The 20,662-nt window shown below is 59.7% G+C and overlaps 1 protein-coding gene across 7 annotated transcripts; it reads right to left on the reverse strand.

Annotated features, from left to right (window-relative positions):
• Nucleotides 1–42: 42 nt before the first annotated feature.
• On the reverse strand, nt 43–20,325 carry asap1b (ArfGAP with SH3 domain, ankyrin repeat and PH domain 1b). 7 transcript variants are annotated; one of them, XM_088401678.1, is made up of 29 exons: nt 19,597–20,325; nt 13,624–13,696; nt 13,259–13,404; nt 12,106–12,180; nt 11,886–11,935; nt 11,666–11,795; nt 10,400–10,485; nt 10,226–10,301; nt 10,064–10,150; nt 9,216–9,316; nt 8,775–8,844; nt 8,008–8,095; nt 7,888–7,936; nt 6,698–6,870; nt 5,807–5,940; nt 5,585–5,676; nt 5,335–5,521; nt 5,171–5,256; nt 4,782–4,897; nt 4,617–4,684; nt 4,431–4,538; nt 4,139–4,367; nt 3,483–3,546; nt 2,761–2,936; nt 1,994–2,072; nt 1,810–1,874; nt 1,260–1,741; nt 988–1,110; nt 43–914 (listed from the first exon to the last, which is right to left on the reverse strand). In XM_088401678.1, the coding sequence occupies exons 1-29, from the start codon at nt 19,720–19,722 to the stop codon at nt 840–842; spliced, it is 3,414 nt and encodes a 1,137-aa protein (XP_088257804.1). In that variant the 5' UTR covers nt 19,723–20,325; the 3' UTR covers nt 43–839. The 7 variants fall into 7 exon arrangements, with proteins under 7 accessions (XP_088257804.1, XP_088257797.1, XP_088257799.1 ...); XM_088401671.1 differs by lacking the exon at nt 3,483–3,546 and adding an exon at nt 9,765–9,773 and having other exon boundaries at nt 2,761–2,919; XM_088401673.1 differs by lacking the exon at nt 2,761–2,936 and adding an exon at nt 9,765–9,773 and having other exon boundaries at nt 3,478–3,546; nt 19,597–20,324.
• Nucleotides 20,326–20,662: the final 337 nt, after the last annotated feature.

A 20,662-nucleotide genomic window follows, 5' to 3' on the forward strand; every position in this document is an offset into this window, starting at 1 on the left:
CCGCTGTCGTAAGGGGAAAAAAAATGCAAAACAGAGTAAAACTTGAGACTTGAAGTACAGCACTTTAATGATACGTAGGGGTATTTATTCTTTTGTTCTCCAACTAGGGGACACGTTGCAGGCGACGACATCACAAGCGTTGCTCGGCCTCGCTTTTCACAGAGGAGCTTCCCGTCCAAAAAGCTCTCCTCCTTTCGATATCGCCGACACAAATCGGGGGAGACGACCGGCCTTTATTGCCGACGTGTCCTTTTTTTTCCCCGTTCCGGTAAATACTGCTTTTTTTTTTTATAACAATAATACTACTAAAGGAGATGCGCTGGGAGCGTTGCGGCGGTGCACGAGACGGAGGAGATTCCGAGGCGCTTGCGGCCGCACCGGTGGGGCGAAAAAAAAAAAGTCACTATCACGTTGTAACGGTATGGATTTGTGAACTTAACACTAGAACTTGTTCATCTTATAATGAACATAAAAGGTGTGGTGTGATAAGGTTATCATTTTGCAAGGCGACGGAGCGATGTTGGGTTTGAGGCGGCGCTGGTGCGGCGGCAATCCGCGTGGTCTTGTTTAAAACGCGCGCGTACACACGAAGCAAGCGGGGGGGAGGACGGGCATCCGAGGGGCCGACGTTTGTTTTTGTTTGTACAGGAAAAGACGTATGTACAGCGGACACACAGATGCGGGTATTATTTACAAAGGTACGTAATATACACAGAGCGCGGGCAGGTGGGCTAAGTGCTAGGAGGACCATAAGGGCGGGGCGGGGCGGGGCGGGGCGGGGCGGGGGACACGCACATTCTTTGCACGGCCGGCGCCGACGAGCCTTTCCCGTCGGTCGCTCAGTCGCTGAGGATGTGCACGAAGGACATGGGGAAGACGCCCCTGCGATCCGGCTCGCCCTCGATGTGGCCGATCTGCCGGCGAGCGAAGGCCGGCGTTAGCCCGGCCCGGCCCGGCCGGCCGGCGCCCGGGAGGAGGTCCACTCACCCACCACTCCTGGTCCTCTTCGCCCGTCACCACGATGACCTCGCCCTCGGCGAAGGTCAGCTCGTCGTCGTTGTCCGCCTGGCAGTCGTAGATGGTCTTGACGCGCCGCGCCTTGCTCTTGCCCTCGAACGCAAAGACCGCACGGAATTCAGACATCCACGCGGGCCGAGAGACGACAGGCGGGAAAAGAGGTCGGCGGGATACATAGGGACGGCGCGGCACGGTTGGGCAAAAGAAGCAAGACGGAGGAAAAAAGGCGGCGGCGCGCTTACCGCGTTGATCTTCCTGGGGAGGGGCACGGGGGTCTCGGAAGTCCCCGGCGGGCTCCCGTCCCCCTCCTCGGCGCCCCGCCGGCGCTGAGGCGGCCGATCGGGCGACGGCGATTCGGGCGGCTGCGGCGGCGGCGGGGGGGGCGGCTGCGTCTGGGGCCTGGCCGGCGGCTCCCCCGGCGGGCGGGGGGCCGCCTCGCCCCGGGGCGGCGCCTCGCTCAGGTGCTGGGGCTTGGGCGGCAGGTCCTTGAGCTGCGGCTTGGGCGGCAGGTCCGACAGCTGCGGCTTGGGCGGGAGCTCGCCGGGCTTGGGCGGCGGTTCCGACGGCTGCGGCCTGGGCGGCGGGTCGCCCGGCTGCGCCCGCTCCTGGGCCGCCGCCTTGCTCGGGGCCTCCGTCCCCGGCGGCGACTTCTGGAAGACCTCGGGGGGGAGGCCGGCCTTGTCCACGGACGGGTGGTGGATGGTGTCGATCTTGCGCAGCGCCACTGCGCACGCACACAATGACGCACCTGCCGCCGACGGGCGGCGCGACCGCGGGAAGAACCGAGCGCACCTTTCTGAGGTAGTTTGGGGAGAACCCTCGGACCGAGCGTGGACTTGGTGTTGCTCGAAGTGGCGCTGCAAATTTCACAAAAGCTTCCGTTCGGTAAACGCTCGGCGGACGGGCCGCAAACCCCCGATTTGAAAGCCCCCCCCCGACCGAACGGCGGCGGGCAAAGCTTCGCGACGGCTCTTACCTCTGCTGCTGCGGGATGCCTTCAAACTTGTTGGAGACGGGCGACATCTTGTTGACCGGAGGCGGCGTGGAGTCGCTTCCTAGAGCGTCGCCGAGCGCGGCCGCAAACACACCACACGCGCGTTACGTGCGCCCGCCGCAAACATCGAAGCGCGCTTTGCTCGGCGGGAAACGGAATCGCGGGATGTGGAGTGGGGGGAGCGGGCCATCTGGCTGAGCTTTCTGTACGCGTCGCGTCGCGGTCCCACCCGACGGCAAAAATCAAAAGTCGCGCTCTCCCTTCCCCGCCGGCGTTTGCCACGAATTTGCCTAAGGAACTTTGACCTCTTTTCAGGAGCGACGTTTACCGCGCCGAATGAGCGGCGATCCCTAACCCTAACCCAATCGTCCTCAAGGTCCTCTCCCTCAAATTTTCACTCTCATTCCTCGATTAAAGGCCACCTTTGGCGCGTCTGCGTGCGGGCTTTTTTTGCTTTGAGTCGGCTTTTTTGCCGATCCGCGAGCAAAGCGGGAACCCAACGGAATCCGTTCGGAGAAAGAATAAGTGTGTTCGGTTCGGTGAGGTGCGGCCCGGCGCAAGCTAGGACGCCGCCGACGGGCGGCCGAGCAGCTTCTCGGGTTTGGCTCGCGCCGCGTCGGAGACGACGACGACGGCAAACTAGGAAAGCGCGGAAGGAACGGATCGGCGCCGCCCCGGTGCAAATATGCCGGGAAACGGTCAAAGACGCGATAGCGAAAAGGAAGCGCGTCGGTGGCTCTACGGGGTACCGTGTGCTTGCGTCTCGCCCGCCGGCGGGCCCGCTCTGCCGGGACAGAGCGGGGCGGGCGGGTCGGACAGGGTGCGTTTGTGGCCGGGCGGCGGGGGCGGCGGCCTCTTCTTGGACAGGGTGGCGCTGCCTCCCGCGGCGGCGACGGCGGCCGGAGCAGCTGGAGGAGCGATAATACACACAAGACGGACGTCAGCACCGCCCGCCGCTAGTCCCTCCCGCCCGCCCGGTTCCGCGGCCGCAAGGAGGAGACGGAGATGGCGAGGAAGAGGAGGGGCGGCGAAAGAGGCCGGAGATTTGTGCCGGCCGATAGAGCGCAAGCGGCGCGCCGGCCGATCGCCCCGGCGTGTCTCAGCGGCCGTTGGCGCGTCTACGGCAGTCAGCCCGTTGAGCCTCCTGTTTTGAGGGGGCGCTCGGATATTTAGGGCTTAGAAAAGGTGCGAGTCCAGGCGGCTTTCCACAAGAAATAAAAGCGGCAGGGCTTTCCTAATTGCGTTCCAGCTAGCACTCGACTCGGTGACGCCGCTCCGTTTGATGACGGCTTTCCTTTTGCGGCTACCAGAGAGCTCAGCCAGCGAAGCGAGGGCGGGCGAGCGAGCGAGCGAGCGAGCGAGCGAGCCGGCCGGCCGGCCTTTGCAGCTCTCCGTTCTGACGGGCGAGCTGCAAACGCGGCCAAGCGGCGCGGGCGAGCGGGCTGAAGTCAAATGAGGATATTCACGGATGTATGGTCGCGTGCCAGCCAGTGTGGCGTAGTGCGAATGAGAGCCGAGGAATGCCAAGTGTGGAGCTGAAAGAATCAAAAAGGAGGGGGAAAAGAAGACAAAGAAAAAAAGAGAGCGAGATGAGGAGGAGGAGGAGCGCGCGAGAGCAACCCCGCTCCTCCGCAGGCAGCCGCGCGCCACCCGACCCAGCCCAGTTGCGCTTATTTGCCGCCCCGAGCGAGCGAGCGAGCGGCCGAGCCCGCGCTCGCATACCCAGGAAACCAGCCCGCGCTCCGACCCGTCGGATCGGAGGGGAAATAAGCCTTTCCCGATGAGCTCCGTGAACCCCCCCCCCGAGGACCCTCGATTCGTCGAGCGCAATTTGGGCTCGAGAATCACGGAATCGGAAATATTCACCAATAATCATTCTTCCCGAGCGGCCTTCGAGGCCCGGGGGGTCCCGCAATGCTCTTTGCGACACAAATGACGGGCTCCCGAGCCGGCTCCGCGGGGCCACCGCGGCGGTCATTGGAATCCGGCGCGTCGCTAAGTGAAGCCGGGGCCTCCCGGTCCGGACCTCGGCGCCCGGAAAAATCCAATTGGGTTTGCCGCCGTTATCGGCGCGCGCGCAAGACGGCGCCGGGATCGCGGGCGGCCGGAAGGGGCGGCGATGCCGACCTTTGCCCTGGTTCCTGGGCGGCAGCGGCGGCCCGTCGGCCACCGGCGAGGACGTGAGGTCGGTGGAGGCGCTGTACATCTGGTTGGTGAAGGCGCCGTAGGACAGGCGCTGCTGCTTGTCGCGCTGGCTGATGAAGCCCGGCAGCGAGAGCTTGTCGTGCGGCGACAGGCTGGACGAGTGGCAGAAGCTCTGCGGGCGCGGCGAGCGGTCCTTCTTGATGGGGCTGGGCTGCGGGACCGCACGCCGGTCAGAGAGGCGGCCGGACGGCGGGCCGGGCGCGCCGCCCGCCACCTTGTCGTCCAGGTCGTCGTCGCTCTCGTCCATCTCCTCCAGCCGCAGGCTCCACTCGTACTCCACGTGGATGTGGGGGTTGAACTTGCCCTCGGCCGCCTGCGCCAGCTGAGGACGGGACGGTCGAAGCCTTTTCAACACGCGGCCAAGGGACGCCAAGGGAGACAATCGAGCGCGGGCACCCACCGCCTCCTCGCACGGGACGTTCCTCAGACGCCTGGCCACGTCCAGCGCCGTCTCGCCGTTCTGATTGACTTGGGGGAGGGAAGGCGAAGGGCAAAGGTCAGCGCCGGTCGGGGCCGGTCGGGACCGGGCCCGGGCCCGGGCCCGGGCCCGGGCCGGCGAACTCACCGACGTCGGTGGCCGGTTTGCCCCTGAGGAGCAGCTTGAGGCACTCGGGCTTCTCGTACATGCAGCAGTAATGGAGGGCGGTGTTGCCCCACTCCGTCTGCTTGTCCAGGTTACCGCTGCAAGGCAAAGGCACGCCCCGTCACCCCTTTCGGAAAGCCCCTTTTGCGCAAGCCAGACCAAAAAAACAGGTGCCCTTTTTCTCGCTTTCTCTTCGCATTTATTTCATCTCACAACTTCATCCAAAATAGCTCTATCTACTAGACGCCGATCAAAAAGGCCCATTTTCCGAACGGCCCGAATGCTTTCGCGGAAGCCCGGCGGTCGAGAGCGGCGTTTTTGGAGCTTGGCGGCTTCGAGAGAAGTGAATGGGCGCGCTTTCGGCGCTTTACCTGTTTTGCACCAGGAAGTCCACCAGGTGCAGCGAGGTCTGGTCGGCCGTCCGGACGGAGTAGTGCAGGGCCGTCTCGCCGGCTTCCTGCGGGGGGCGACGGGCGCGGCGCCGGTCAGTCGGCGCGCCGACACCGAAGCTTTGAGAACGGGCGGAAGCGCTGACCGGGCCGGCCTCGGGCAGAGGCTCCATGAGCTCCGCGCCCTCGGCGTAGACCTGGACGAGGGCCAGCAGGTCGCGGGCGCGCACCGCCTCTTGCAGCTCCGCCATCTTGGCCGCCGCCGACGAGCACGACTTGCGGGCGTACTTGCGGTCCACGTACTTGGCGTTGATGAACTCTTTCCTCACCGTCCTGCCGGGGCCGGCCGGAAGGTCGGCGGCGGGGAGGGGGGCCGGCGACGGCGCGGGCACTCACATGTCGCTGGAGGGGCCGGGCTTGGGCGACGGGGACGGCAGGTCGCCCTCCATGATCTGGTTGAAACTGCTGTTCCCCACGTTCTTGGCCAGCTGGAAAGGCGCAACGGGTTGAAAGACCCCAAAATTCCCGGAGGCCCCCCAAGAGAAATCCCGTGCGTCCGAAGCACGGTTTCCAAAAGGAACGAATGAAAGCCGGCTCAAATCGGCGGCGGGAACCCACCAAGAGTTCCGAGGTCCCCAGTTTGTCCAGCTCCATGGACTGGATGCGGGAGATGTGCACGCCCATTTCCCGGTGGATGCCGGAGCACTCGATGCACGTCAGGATGCCCAGGTTGGTGGACAGCCATTTGGGATCTGGGCCACACACACGCGCCGGGTCAACGTCGGCGCCCGCCGAGGGAGGCCGCTCCGCATACCGCGTCGGGGTCATTCCGGAATCGGAGGACCTTTCGCGCCCCGCCCGTCCAATCGGAAAAGAACTGACGTACGCGCTACTAAAAAAGTCCGGAATCGAGCCTAAAACGAGCTCTCCTCTGGTCCCGCTCCCCGCGATGAGCAAATTGAATCCCGGTTGCAACTGTTCAAATGGACTTTGAATGCCATTCCTTCAGTATTATTGCTGCGTCTCGCAACTAGGGGAACGTAACATCGTCGCAACGAGTTTTGAATAAGATCGGTGCGGATTTGCGAGCCTGTTACTGCGATGAGAGGACATTTGCTTATTTGCTATCATGTGATAAAAGGCGGGCGACGATCTGCCAGCCGCGCTAATCGAGCTCACGGGAGTTGATGACGTACTACTACGGCGGCGGCGAAGCCATGCCGACCTTTGGGCAATTTCCGCAGCAAAACGCCCGGCGATTGTGGAACGAGCCAGAAGAAGTGGAATATTAAGCGCGGCGCCCGATTGTTTTGACGCAACGTGGGAGGCGCGGGGAAAAAGGACGGCTCGGCGCTTTCGAGGGCGCAGAAGAAGGGCGCGCGGCGGACGTGGCCGAAAACCCCAACCCCTAGAAATCCAAAGCCGCGAGCCGCGCGGTCCGGATCACGCGGACGGGAAAGGCAAAAGGATTTCCTGGTGTTGTTTTGCCTTTCCTGGGGCGGGACGCACCTGCGGCGCCGCAGTCGCAGCACAGCTCGTTGCCCGGCATGCGCAGCACGTCCTCGATGATGGCTTTGGTCAGGTCCTCCAGGCCGTCCTCGCCGCCGCCGCCGCCGCCCTGCTCGCCGCGGAAGGCCGTGTTGAGCGCCTCCTCCTTGCTGTTGGTCAGCACCGAGATCCAGCTGCGCCGAGATCCGGCAACAAAGAGGTGAGAGCCCACCGACGCAAGTTGAGCACGTGCTTCAAAAAGTAGCTCTCTTGGTTCCTCGCTGGATGTCACCACATCAGCCATTGACATCATTTTATTGTGACGGTTGGGACTACTGCCGATTCCAAAACCTTACTTATTATCCGTTAAAATGATCCAAGACGCTCCGTTGCCAATGACGGACTCAATACGGTTCCATTCGATTTGGTTCTCGGCAAAAGTGAGCCTTCTTCTTGTAAATGCAGAATGTTTGCGGTCAAGGGACGGGCATTACTATTCTGATCGTTAGGCCGCAATCTGCATGTATTTTTTTCGGGGGGGGGGGCAATTACAAAGGAGGTTAAGACACAGTGGCAGACCGGGGCTTTTGTCCAGCACAGATGGGAAACACCACGCTTGCCTTTCAAACATGGCGTCCCGCAGTTCCCGACACGGCGCAATCTGCTGGCACGCACCAAAAGACGTGCGTGCGGAGGGAGGGAGGGAGGGAGGGAGGGAGGGGGGGGGCAAACGAGAGAGAGGAAAAAAGCGTACTGACAAGGCACTGCTAATTGAGGGGAGGCGGGGGGAGGGCTGCCGCCGCTGCTAGGGAACACTGAATTTTTCATCCAAGGCGCCGCGCCAGACGCCACTGAAAATGCGCGCGACGGGACGCGGTCAACGTCGAGGAAGACGCGGCCGGGAAAGCCTCAAAATCAAGGAGCGCCGGCCCGAGTGCCCCGAGTGCTCGGTTCCCATCCGTAGCCTGGTTTTTTTTCCCGTAGGAGGTCGCCGACTGGAGCGCGGCGGTGGTTCTCGCCCCACTTAGCGGACGACAGAAGTGCGCGGGCGCACGGCGTCCGGCCGCCGGCCGCCGACATTTGCGCAAATATCCGTGAGCCCGTCTAGGGCGTTTCGCAATCTAGATGGCGACCCCGGTCCATCCGTGCTCCTAAGCGCCCCGTGGGTCGGGCGAATGACGAGGGGGGGGGGATTCGGGGCGGGTACTCACATGACAAACTCCTGCTCGTCCTCGGCTTGGAAATGATAGGTGCGGTTATCTGCGGCGGGACACACCCGGCGTCAGCGGGCGAGCCTCTTGACGCGCGCCGGACGCACGCCGCGCACTTACGGGATATCAGATCGAAGCACTTCCTGTCCTCGGCGCTGGGCTTCACCTGGCACGTCAGGAGGTTCAGCTTCACCGGCTGCCTGTTGGACTGCCGGGAAAACGTTAGACTGTCCGGGCCGCGCGGCCGAGCACTATACGTGCGCTCCTCTTTTGGCATCGCGCAAGCAACGTGCGATAGACGTTTTTTTAGTGACGTTTGATATTTTGTTTCGGAGGAGTTTATGATGCCATTCCCCAATAGGGGTTAAGTATCATCTCCCAATATTTTTGCGACAGTTCCGAGGCTGAAGATGCCGCGTTAATGAGACGCCCGGGAATGGCTTTCAATTCCAGCCCAAAGAATTCGCTTGAATAAGTCAACTGGAGCATGCCATGGGCGGGGGGGGGGGGTATGTCGGTTCACATCGCCGACGTCAGCCGGCGAGCTACTTTTAGCACGGAGCGATGACGTCGTGGGCTTTAACGCGGCCGTTACGTTCATTTGCCTCTTTATCCTCCGGATTTTCTTTCCCGTCGCTGGCGTTCTCCCCCTAAAGAGAGAAAACGGACACGAGGCCTTCCCCACCCGGGCCGCCGCCATAGCGTGCGCGCCCGCACGCACATTCGCAGATGAGTCACCCCGGAACAGCAGGATGAGGGAGGAGGAGGGGGGGGGGAGTTGCCATGGCGACCAATCTATGTCAATTCCACCGGATTGCACGCTCGCACGGGAGGACGGGAAGGGGGAGATCCTGTGTGCGCGTGCGTGCGTGCGAGCGAGCACTCACTGTGGCGTGAGAGATGGTGAGGATGCCCCCCTTGACCGAGCACTGCCTGCGCTGCCACACCTTTCTCAGCCTGCGAGGGGTGCAAAAGAGACGGTGGCGACTTTGAGCGAAGAGCTCCACCGCACCTGACAAAGCATTTGTGACAAAAGCGGGCGAAATCCCGCAGCGCAGCATAGAACGCAAGAAAAACAAGCATTACGCGCTGGCTTGCGCCTTCAGAAACGGTGCCCGTCGAAACGCGCTCCAGCCTCCCCCGGAACGGAAAAGAAACATCTTCATTGTCAATGAGGAAGATAGCAGTCTATGATTTTGAAGTACAGTAAAAGCGCAATCAAGCGGCACGCGGAGAACGGCGCTCGCGCGTCAGCGCTGCAATCCCATTCAAAGTGCCGCCCCGGCCTGAGTAACCGAGAAGCTTCTTCTACCCCGACTGCGCCTTACCCGTCGCTCTTCTTCAGCAGGTAACCTTTCTTCTCGCTGCCAAACTCCTTGTTGCCCTGCAGCTGGTGCATGCTGTAGCCGCCCTGCTTGCTCTGCGAGTCCTGAAAGGTGCGCAGAGGGCAAAATCGAAGTCCCGCAAAACAAATACATGCAAATGGACGAGCGACGGGGATGGCGCCGCCCCGAGCGCGCGCTTTCCCAACGGACGACAGGCGCGGTTTCCGTTTTGCGTCGGCGGAAAAGCCCGGACCTTGACTTTGTCTCCTCCGCCCGACCCGACCTGAAAATCCCCAGCCCCCTCACACCAAATCCGTATTTTTGGTTGCGTATCCTACTAAAGGTGCAGCTTTCAAGAAACCGACCGCTTCATTAAGTGTACAAAAGCCTGAAGTTGCCGGATGGAACGTGACGCTACGGGCTGTCTTTTTTTTTTTTTTTTTTTTTTTTCCCGATGACGCCGCATCTCCGCCGGCACGCTCCGGGAAGTCACGCGGTGCCGGCGTAACGGCAGCGGGCTCCACATGCGGCGGCGGCGGCATGCGCACTTACTCTTCTAGACTTGATTCCAGACAAGCGGACGACGGCAGCGGGAAGGGCAAGGAGACAGACAGGAGAGGCGTGAAAGATCGGCGCAAATGTGTCAAGCCCCGTCGATCGGCGCCGGATCACGCGCACCTTTCCGTCGGCCGGCGGCAAACGGCGCCGCTACTTTGCCGGGCCGGTCCGCTCGCGTGTTTACGGCGAAGCGCTTTTTCAAACGGACGGGAAAATAGGGCCCCCGCGGGCGAGGCCCGACCGGGCGAGGCCAGACCGGGCGAGGCCTGACCGGGCGCGGGACCCGCCCTTACCTCCTTCTGGTCCAGCTGGAGAGAGGATTTGATGAGGTCGCGCAGGGCCGTCAGCTGCTTCTTCTCCTCATCCTGGGTTTGTTTGATCTGGGCGCGGGAAGCGGAAGCCCGCTTGAGGAAACAGAGACAAGGGGGCGCGGCGAGCAAAAGGAGGCCGTTTACGTTGTAGAGGTCGGCCGCCAGCTTCTCGATGTACTGCTTCAGCTTGTCGGCCGTCTTCAAGCCGTCCTGGAAGAAACTGCGCCGGGCGTTTGCGATGACGCCACCTCGCCTCCGAAAGTGCGATTTCCGCGTATCGCGGCGAGCTAAAGTACAACAATTCTTTGTACTGCTTACTTGCACTGCGCGTGGTAATACTTGATGAGGTTCTGGAGGAGGTCCACTCCTTTCTTGGTCTTGATCTCGTTGACTTTGATCAGGTACTGCCGGGCGAAACACAGCGCCGCTCACGTCGGGCTCCTTTTTCGAGCGCCGCGCCTTTTCTCGTGGGAAAACGTCCGCCTTTCCCATCCCCGAACGGCGTGGCGCCATTCCCGCGCCCCCGTTGAAAAGCCAAATAGCATTTGATTGCCAAATGCTCCCGAAATGCGAAAGGTTCCTACGGCCTCAGTTGGCGCATTTGGCGGTGCCAGGACGCAAACTGGTGGGCGGGCCCAACCCGGAGCGCGGAGCGCGGAGCCGCTTTTTTCTTTTCTGCAGTGCGTAATTCGCACGGCCGGCGCCGGCTACTTGTGCGTTATGTAATTGCCGGCCAAAACTCTGAAGCGGCGTGGGTGTCGCCGCCCACCAGCGAGAGAGGCTTCTGCTCTTCCTTCTTATTCTCTTTCTTGGCCCCCCGCAGCGCGTTCCAAATTCTTTTGCAAGGAAGCCGACGACATCCGCCGATCGGAAGACATCCCGGACTGTCGACGCATCGCTAGGCGTTCATAGAAAACATGGCCAAATACTTTGATCGGCGACTGCGTGCTCAAAAATGTCAGCCTCGCAACAGCCTCCAGAAAACTGGATCGTAATCCATTTGTGTTCTCCGCCGTCAATTCGGACAAGGTCCCGTAATTTAATGCGATTCATCGACGAATCCAAAAATCGGCAAGGGAGAAAAAAATCCTCTATCCGGTCATGCATTTTCTTCCTCACGAGGGTCGCGGGCATGCTGGAGCCTATCCCAGCCGTCTGGGTCCACCCAAAAGTGGAGGGGGACCACCGGTCGCACTCTGGTACACCTACCGTGCACGTACGCTATTGGGGAATGAGGGCGAAAACCGGAGTACCTGGAGAAAACCCACGCGGGTCCACGCAGGAAGGCCGGAACCCGAATTTCATTGAATTCGATCCAAATCTATTGAAAGTCATTCTCGGTTGCGGTCCTAGCGGGCACTCTACCGAGTGCGTGCGAGCGCTTTTTTAGGGATGTCATGCGCGGGAGCCCGCAGATGCCGAGCGTCATTGTTTTCTCAACCGAGGCTTGGATCAAACGTACCGCACTCAATGTAAGCCAAAACGCACCGTCGGCAAGGAGTTGACGGGAAAGGCGATTGCCAATTTGGAAAAACGGAAAGGACGGAACGGATCGGGCTTTTTTTTTTTTTCTTCCCTACCCACCTCGCACATCTGCAGCTGGAAGAGGCGTCGCTCCTTTTCCATCTCCTCGGCGATTTCGGCCCCGGTGATCTCAGTGCGGATCATGCCGTGCTGCTTGGCGTGCTCCCGCTTCTCCTTCTCGATTTTGGTGCTGCGCCACAAAAACGTGTCCCGCTTTAAACGGGGGCGCCCGTTTTTTTGGGGTGGGGGGGTAGACGTTGTCAACGGAGTTGAGACTTACAACTTGGCCTCGTAGTCCTTCCAGGCCTTGTCGAAGGGCTTCTTGATGTCCTGCGCGGAACGAGCGTCAGTTCTTCGGAGACTCGGGGCGGCCGGCCGACGCTTGGCATCGCGCGGCAGGCGTGCGGCGCCGTCATCTCAACTTGGACCGGGACCCCCCCCCCCCGCCCCGTGCGCCCCAGCCGGCGAGCCAAGCGCTGAGCGCGAGAGAGACGACTTACCCCTTTGACGCCCTTCAAGTCTCCCTTGAGCAGCGAATCCAGCGTGAAGATGACATTGTGGCTCAGGCTCTGCAGCTGAGGACCAAACGCGCGCAATCAGCCTTAAAGGTGGGTGGACGGGATGAAAATGGGGACGAGCGACGGATGCCCGCGGCCCCGCCTTTTCGCATTCACCTCACATAACGTCTCGACCGCGACAATGATTTTGCCGCTAAAGGCTTCGCCAAAGGCGGCAAGAATTTCATACGCGACTGGAATCATGTCCGACGCCGCCCCCCCCCCCGCGCAAAATAACACGGGACAACGGCCGGTCAAGCCCCTCCGGCGAGGCGAGGGCGAGTCAGCAAAAGCAAAGAGCGGCGTTGCTCAGCAGCTCTCTAACCATTAGCCTCGGCGAGGTCGTTTACGGCGCAGCAAAGCGCGCGCTAACAGGGAGCGGCAATCAACGACACTTAGTGGGCAGTAATGCGCTCCTTAAGAGCGGGCGGGCGGGCGGGCGGGCGGGCGCCTTCAAAAAAATCTTTAACCGGCTGCCTTCCGGCCGTCCCGGAAGGCCGCAAAGCGGGGAATCTACGAGCGCCGGATAAATTCCGGATGTCGGAGCGAGCGGCTTGCTCGATAAGTCACTTGCCGACAATAAAGTTGTCGCGACGCGACGTGTCCCGCGCGGCAACCGCGAGACGCGAAAGGTGATCGTCGGCGGAGGCATCGCTCGCGTTTTGGGAAAGGACACGTCTTCCCGCCGCGATGGGCAAAAGTCAAATTGCCGACCAGTCAGCCTTTATTCCTTCAGGTGTCTTTTTTGTCGTCTTTGAGTCGCCCCCTTTTCTGGAAACGTCTTGTTAACGTTTTAACCAGAAGCTCGCTTAATCCTAATCCACACCCGTAAACCAATTACGCTAGCGACGACCGAAATAACCTCTCCCCTCATTTTAACCCCCGGCGGGCCAACGTAACCGCACGCGGCAGAAAACTTGGTCCCTTGAATGAATTTTGAGACAAAACCAAGGAGAACGAACCCGCGGCTGAGCGAGACGCTTCCAAGCGCGCGCTCGCGTCAAATAGCTGGCCCGTCGCTTGACTAACACAAAGCGTTAGCGTTAGCGTTTGGCTAAAATTTGGACGCCCGCTTTACTTGAGATTTGGGACTGACCAGGTTCTTCAGGAGGGACGACAGCTCCTTGGTAAGCGAGGAGAACTTGACGAAGGCCGTGCCCAGGTCGGGGTTGTCCCGGCTGATGAAGTTGCTGCCAAATTTGTCCAGGGCTTGGGCATAGTTTTCCTCATTTTGGACATGATCTGTCAGACAGGGAGGGAAAGCAACAATTAGTTAGCCTTCCTCTTCTGGCATCTCTAACCCGAACCCTTGAGGAAAAAAAAAAAACAAAAAAAATCACTTTGGTACACATCTCGCTTGAAAAATGACATCGGTGGACCCCGCAGGAAAGACTGCAAAGTACGGGTACAACCATACAAAATTATAGGACTACTGAAGGTTCCACAGGGTTTTAGTCTCACCTTGTCCGGAATTGTAGATGGCCTTGACGGATTTCTTGACCTTTTGCAGGGAGGTTCGGTCTTGGTCCAGCGCCTGAGGGAAAGGGAGAAATCGTTGCGCTCCTGCGACAAATAGCCGCCGTCGCCGCCGCATCCCAGCCATCGGCTCTGCCGAGCCATTCGTTGGAGCAACGAAGGCCTCGGCGACCGGGAGACTCGTTATTCTGCGGCCCGAGATTGCTAATGCGCTTAATTCACGCGGACGGCGGAAAGGCGTGGCGGCCTCGTAAACCGCGCAAAGGTTCGGCGGGCTACGTAGACCTCCGCGCGTAACGAAGGCCTTCCCCGGACACTTTGACGCGACTCTTGCGCAATGATCTCGGGGGCGGTCGGTCGGCGCGGGGGCCCGGGCCTTTGATCCCTGCGTCCACCCGCGCCGCCCCACCGCTTGGCCATCGCCCGTGGGGCCGGACGCCGATCCGGAAAGCGCTGACAGACTCAGACCGTTAGAATAATGCACAAACACGACAGTACCGCGCCCGCCTGTGTTTACTGGCGGCGAGTGCCCCCTGGCGCCCGGTAAAATAGGAGTTCAAACTCAACATCAATGCTGGGATAGCGATTTTGTGCGTCTCCCTTTGTTTACCGGGAGATTGCTCCCGAGTGGCACGGGTTGGGTTACTGCAAGCCACAGGGATTCAAGCGTGAGAAAGTAGCGGCCTATTCTTCCAGTTATACGCTATTGTGGAAAAACTATTTTGTACGTTTTGAGGCAGCAGCCTCCAAAGTCTTTTCAAGACTCGAGCGAGCCACCGTTTGTCGTTAATGGCGACCTCACTTTAAATTTGAATGCCCCCCGCCCACAGTAAGACGTTGAGCGTCCGTGGTGATAAAAAGGCCGGGGACCCCTGTGCCGAAGGCACCGTCTCCAAAAGGGAAGCTTTGTCCGGTGGAAAACCGTACGAGAGGGATTCATCTTCTACGGCGAGCGGACGCGGGCGGCATCACCGCGCCGACGTCACGTTCGATCCCAGAGGCGGCTGACAATTTCGTTAACACGCCGGGCCGAGCCGGGCCGAGATTAGCGGCAAAAAATGGACCGGCGCCGTCAAGGGCCGTTCAATCAATTCCACGCAAACGCCGGTCTTTGTAGTTTTTGCCCTTGGAACGCAAAGGGATGCAAGCTTTCAAAAAAAAAAAAATGAAGCGGCCATTTCTTGGCAGCACATCCATCCATCCATTTTCTATACGTTGTTTTGATAAGCAAGGCTCCAAAAGTTGACTGGCACCAGCCAGAGTGCAGTTTTGACGATATTCTGCGCAAACGCTCTATAACGGGTTCCTACTATATGGAACGAGAAGTGGATACCGTCCTTTCAAGCCTTGTGACTGACACCGTATGAAGTGGACTTGTGCAGAGAAACACGGCGCGCGCCTAATCTCAAGACACATTCATTTCGAGATCGCCATCCGGAGGTCGTCGGCAATGAAACGCGAGCGAACATAGAGCGCGGGCTTCCTTAGCCGGGCAAGCGGCGGTGCCGGAAAGCGCTCGGACGCAACACCCTTGGCCGTCGCCGCCTTGACGAACCTCTGTGTTTGGCCGTTCTTTGTTTTAGTCTTCGAGCGAGCGTCCCGACGCGCCGGTGGCGACGCGCGTGAATATTCTAATTATAGGCGCGGCGCAGTGGAAAACAGGAAAGGGCGCAGGGAAGAAAGGACTTCCCCCGGAAGCCGGGACAGAAAGGCATCTCGCTTTGAGTGCCAAGGACATCTGCTTCTGCTAAAAACAAGATGAGACATCAGGAGGCCATTTCGGGAGGATTCGGGCCCGCCGCACAGCTGAAAAGGCCGACTACGTGCCCCGTTTAGGCTAGTGAAAATGTGGGACTCCGCTCGCCCGCCACGCTCTTTGCCGCCACAGAATCAAAGAACCGTCCCGACACCAACGCCGGCCGCTCAAACGGGACGTCAGTCGGCGGCGAGCGAGCGAGCGAGCGTGACGTCAAGTTCCGAGCCATCGCGCGCAAAGAGAAGCGCGGCCGTCTTTCGGCTTCCGCTTTGAGCTCAAGCCCCGTAGCTCTTCTCCTTCTCGCACCGACCGACACGTCGCCAAGACCAAGTCGGAGAGAAGTCGCGGCGTCTCAGCGGCGGCGTGACTCAAGCAGGAAGGGTGGGGAAGCCTTTCGTTGGCAGGAAGCGAAGGCACATCCCTTTCTCTCTCCCTCTCTCTCTCTCTCCCTCCCCCGACACGCGGAACGGAGAAAAGAAGAGGATGTAGGCGCTTCCAAAAAGCCGCCGAGGTCACCGGCGGCGCGAAAACGTCCCGGCTTCTTCGGCTTCCCGTTTCCCCATGGCGCGTGAGTGAGTGGCTAGCCGGCCAGCTACGGCTACGTGGGTAGGAAGGGGAAGCTAGCATTTCGCTCGCGAGCGGAAAAAGATTAGCGCCAACACGTAGGCTGAGCCGTGGGCATCATAGCTAGCCGGAGGAAAATCGCTATAGGAACATCGCTATTTGTCACGCGGTCGCCAGGTTGCCCGCCGCGTACAAGATGGCGGCGCGACGGAGAACTGTGCCCGCATTGTTGGGAGGGACGAGGCGCTTTGTGCTCGGACCCTTCGGGGTGCGGCGTGGCCACAAGTTACACCCAAAGGCCTTAAAACGACACCGGGGGCCGATTGCAGCCTGCTGACGAATGACGCGAGGACTGATGAGAAATCTCGACCGCGGTCGCAAAGAAAAACCATTGAGGTTTTGAATTCCTCAAATATAGGAAGGGAAGGATGCCGCACTTTCACAATCTATTGACGCTGAACTTTATGAATGTGACGGTCACGCTTGGGACAGAGAGAGGCAAAACTGACACAAACCACGATGTTTAGTGCATCTACTCTTTTTTTTTTTTTTTCAGGGAGCGTCTCCTCTGGGGAAGCTAAAGACGCAGCGGCTCGGAACGGAACGCGTCCTTTTCAATCGCGGCGGCTTTCATTGACAAAGCGGTTACGTAAAAAAAAAAAAAAAGCCTAAAAGGTTCGAGGCCATTCGCCTTTGAATGGGAAGGCTGTCGCCATTATTCCCGGTGCGGCCCGCGTCACGGCGTGTCAAAGGAGGGCTTTCCTCGTGGCTCGCGACTGAAGGTAGCGTCGCATCCGGAAAGAGGCGGCCGCCGCCATTTTGCACTGGCTCCTTCCTGTCGGAGCGCCGTCAGCCGCCAGGCTCTTCTTTGGACGTGGGGATAAAAAGCAAAAGTGGGTCAAGACTCGCCTGTGGAGAGTTCCGACGCCGGACGGGGGGGGGGGGGGCATTTGCGCTTGTCTCATCTCGTCCCTCAACGTAGCCAACGCTACCTCCGCGGGCAGCGCTTGTCCCTAGCGCTCCAGCGTCTTGCGGCATGTTGCGACTCCACATGACAGCCCGGGGGACATCGGAATCGTTTCGACGGACGGAAAACCGCTCAATATCGGAACGCCGACCGCCGGATTTCGCGCAAGCGATCGCGCTCACCCGGCGATGAAAAAAGTAGCGGCTGGCGACGGGTCCGCACGTTAGCCTAAATGAGCCGCGACAGGCGGACGGGACGCTAGGCGGGGAGACAGACGGAAGCCCGCATCGGCGTAGGATCGGCGCGCGCCTCGACTTAGCGGGAAACGATCAATAATGTATAGCGAGCAAACCGACGGCGAGGCGGCCCGCGGTCGCCTTTGGGTCTCGTCTTTCGCTCCTGAAATATTCACGCCGTACTTTCGCATCATTTACTTGGTCGACGGGGCGACACAACGACCGAAGGGGCGCGACTGCCCTACGGCGGAGCGGCCCTCCTCCGACCGAGAAGGACGAAAAAAAAAAAAAGAAAAGAAATTCCACGCCGGCTACCGCCGCGCTCCCCTCCCCTGCCCACCCTCCAGATGTTTTCGCTTTGCGCCAGCTTTTTCCCGGTCTGAACCGGCGGCCCGACAGACGGCTCCAAAGGAAGCGGCGACAAACTTAGCCGCTCGCGCTAGCCGCTGGCGCTTAAGTCAGCGGAAAATGGGCCTCAAAAGTCCAAAGGCGGATAGTGCCGTTTTGCCATTTCCAAAAGAAGCTTACCGCCGGTGGGTGGGACCGTCCGGATTTTTTGGGGAGCTCAACAACCGCGGTTCACGTACAAGGCTTCGACGCTCGCGCCGGCCGCGTCACTTACGATCGGCTCGATCCGTATTCCGCTGGGAATTGCGTCCGCCAATCCCAATTTCAACCTTGCCCAAATTCAGTCCTCGGAGGCCCGCGACGACCCCGCCGGAACAGGCTCCGTATTTGCGGCGTGGAGTGTAATTGCACATCAGCAGCACCGGGCGGCGCGTCCTCAAAGTCTGCGCGGGAGGTTTCCATTGCTCTCCGCATCTTTTTTTAAGGATCGGCGCCCTAATTCAATCCAGCGATTTTAACAATCTGCCAGTTTGACGCAACCGGCCTTTGCACGTCACTCTGGCTCTGCGGACGAAAACGATTTTGCCGCGCTCGCTCGGATGAATTCTTCCGCTCGACTCCGATTCCACAAACTCCAGACGGAACATTCTTTAAAACGTGGACTGCGGAGTTCGCCAAAGGTTTTAGGAGGGCTCGACTCGGACTCGGACTCGGAGGTTGCCGTTTCGCCGATTGTGACCCAAGCTGAAAATCTTCCGGGGCGAAGGGCCGGGAGGCGGCGGGGCGAAGGGCCGGGAGGCGGCGGGGCGAAGGGCCGGGAGGCGGCGGGGCGGCCGACCGGCCGGCTGCGTGTTTGCCATTTGCAAATGAGGTCACGTTTAGGTACGGGAGCCGAGGTGGGCGCGCGCCATTCCCGACTTTAATGCTCCATTTAATCGGGATGCCGCCGCGGGGGTCGCGAGGTGTGCCTCTGCGCGGGGGGGGCCGCCTGCCCCGATTGCACAGTTCTACTTACCTCTCTTAAGCAACTAATTCACTTCAAAACTTGCTTTGATCGCATTTAGGAAGCATTCAGAAGAGCGTACTTTTATTATCAAGTGTATTTTGTTGAAAATATTCACTATCAAGGGTTAGGTATCAGAGGCCGCTCAAGTACTCTTTTCTTTTTTTCAATTCACAAAGATGGCAGCTGCTTGGGGACTTTTAGAATGCCCGATATCCAAAACTGTGGTCAATCAATCCAGAAGTGTGATCAAAATCCAAGGAAGGATGCAAGTGTCACCTTGATTTTTTTCCCACTTGAATTATCAAGCAGGCCAAAACTAATTCATCGTTTGCGAATTGTTAACACCGGGGATTCTCTTTTGGAGAACTTTGAGAACCGCTGGTTGATACAGTATATTACCGAGGGTTTTTTTTCCCCCTGTAAAACCGCTACCTAAATAGCTTTGCATACGGCAAATAGTTTGTGAAAAGGTTTTGAGGCGGTCCGAGGGCCTGCGAGCCACCGGAAAATATCGGCCCAATTCCATCTCTGCAGTCGGAACTAAAAGACGGAGAGACGGCTGCAAACCGACCCCGGAACCGCCGAATCGATCGATGAACGGCCACCCAAACGCACTGTGCGTGTCCAATCCCCACTCGGGCCTCGTCCAGCAGGCAAAATCTCAAAGCGATCACCCGCCCCGGCCGGCGTTACGGACGCTGTCCACGCGAAGCATTTTCCAGCGTCCCACCCACTCGTCCCGTTTCTATGTGCTAGTTAGTGCGAAAGCCAGTTTGGGCCCGGAAAGGACTGACTGACTGGGCTTGGCGCTCAACATTCACGCTTACGTAACCCACGCAGCCTCCAAGACCTCTTCTCTTCCCTCGCCCTTCTTCTCTTATGTGACGCGGAGAAAAGCACCGGGAGGACACTCAAGTTCACCTTCAGATAGAAAGCGCGAAAGCTCGGGGCGCTCGTGTTGACAAGAATAAAAAGACGAGGCCCGTTTTTTGCTTCGATGCGTTTCGATCGCCTGCAGGTGCCCTCGCGCCGCCTAAAAGCTTTTTGACGTTGTTGTGTGCGCGCGCGCGCGCGCCCTCACCTCCTCCAGCACGTTGACGGTGTTCCTGCAGCTCTGCAGCCGGGTGGTGAAGCTGGACGTGGTGGGCGAATTGTAATCCTCGGTGGTCTCCGAGAGGAACTCGGATACTGAGATCTGATCCGGCATCCTCGCCGGCGGACGATGGCCAGCTGGGTGGCGGGCGGAGGGGGGCAGGACGGGGGCAAGGGGTGTCGAGGAGAGAGCACTTCAGGGGGAACACAGCATGTAAACGCGGGTTGTGATGGGAAGGGGGGGTGGGGGGGGGGCAGGGCGAGTCCGAGTGCGGGAGGGGGTGAGAAAGCGGATTTTCCTTGTCGCTACGGAGATGATTAAGCCCCGTTTTTCCCTCTCGGATGACTTCGCTGCTCGCCGGAGGGGGGCGACGGGGGAGGAATTAGCCGGATTTGAAGGCGTGCAAACGTCGAAATGGCGCGTCTAGCTCGACCTCGGACGAAGGAGAGCGGATGGCCACATTTCGCTCGACAGATGTTCCGAAGCGATCCCACCGAAAGCTTCCGCCGTCCGCGTTAAACCGCCCCTCTATCGTAGTCCATGGTACGCCCTTGTCATCTCCCAACTTCCGCGGGCTTCGATGCTGTCTTCCCCCGCTGCTTTCTGCTGCTTTTTCGGAGGCTAAGAGATGGGTTTCGGTGCCGCAGACTCATCCGCCGCCGCCACTCTCTCCCTTCCTCTCGCTCGCTTTCCAGGCTGCTCGGAGAAAGACGAGGAGGAGGGAGCGACCGCTAAACTGGCGGACGTCCGAGATGAACGCTTCCTGCGGGCGCCTTTCAAAATAAAACCCGCGTGACGAGGCAGACGTATTGGAAAACGACAAGCCGGACTCGCTCCCGGCGTCGTTTGCATCGTTTGCTCGTGTCGTTCTGTCATGTTTGGCCTCCTGTAATGACAAATAGACGAGGCGATTCAGAACAGGTACTTCCAAACCGCGCCCCTATTCGCCTTTCTTCTGGTGCATATTTTTTTCTGAAAACAGCCACCACGCGCGTCCACCATAGTGTGGTTGGTTAAGGTAACTTGACGCGCATACCCTGTTTCCACCAGTTGA

Source organism: Hippichthys cyanospilos, chromosome 19, assembly GCF_059441005.1.
Source record: "Hippichthys cyanospilos isolate Australia breed blue-spotted pipefish chromosome 19, RoL_Hcya_1.0, whole genome shotgun sequence".
Lineage (NCBI taxonomy): Eukaryota > Metazoa > Chordata > Actinopteri > Syngnathiformes > Syngnathidae > Hippichthys > Hippichthys cyanospilos.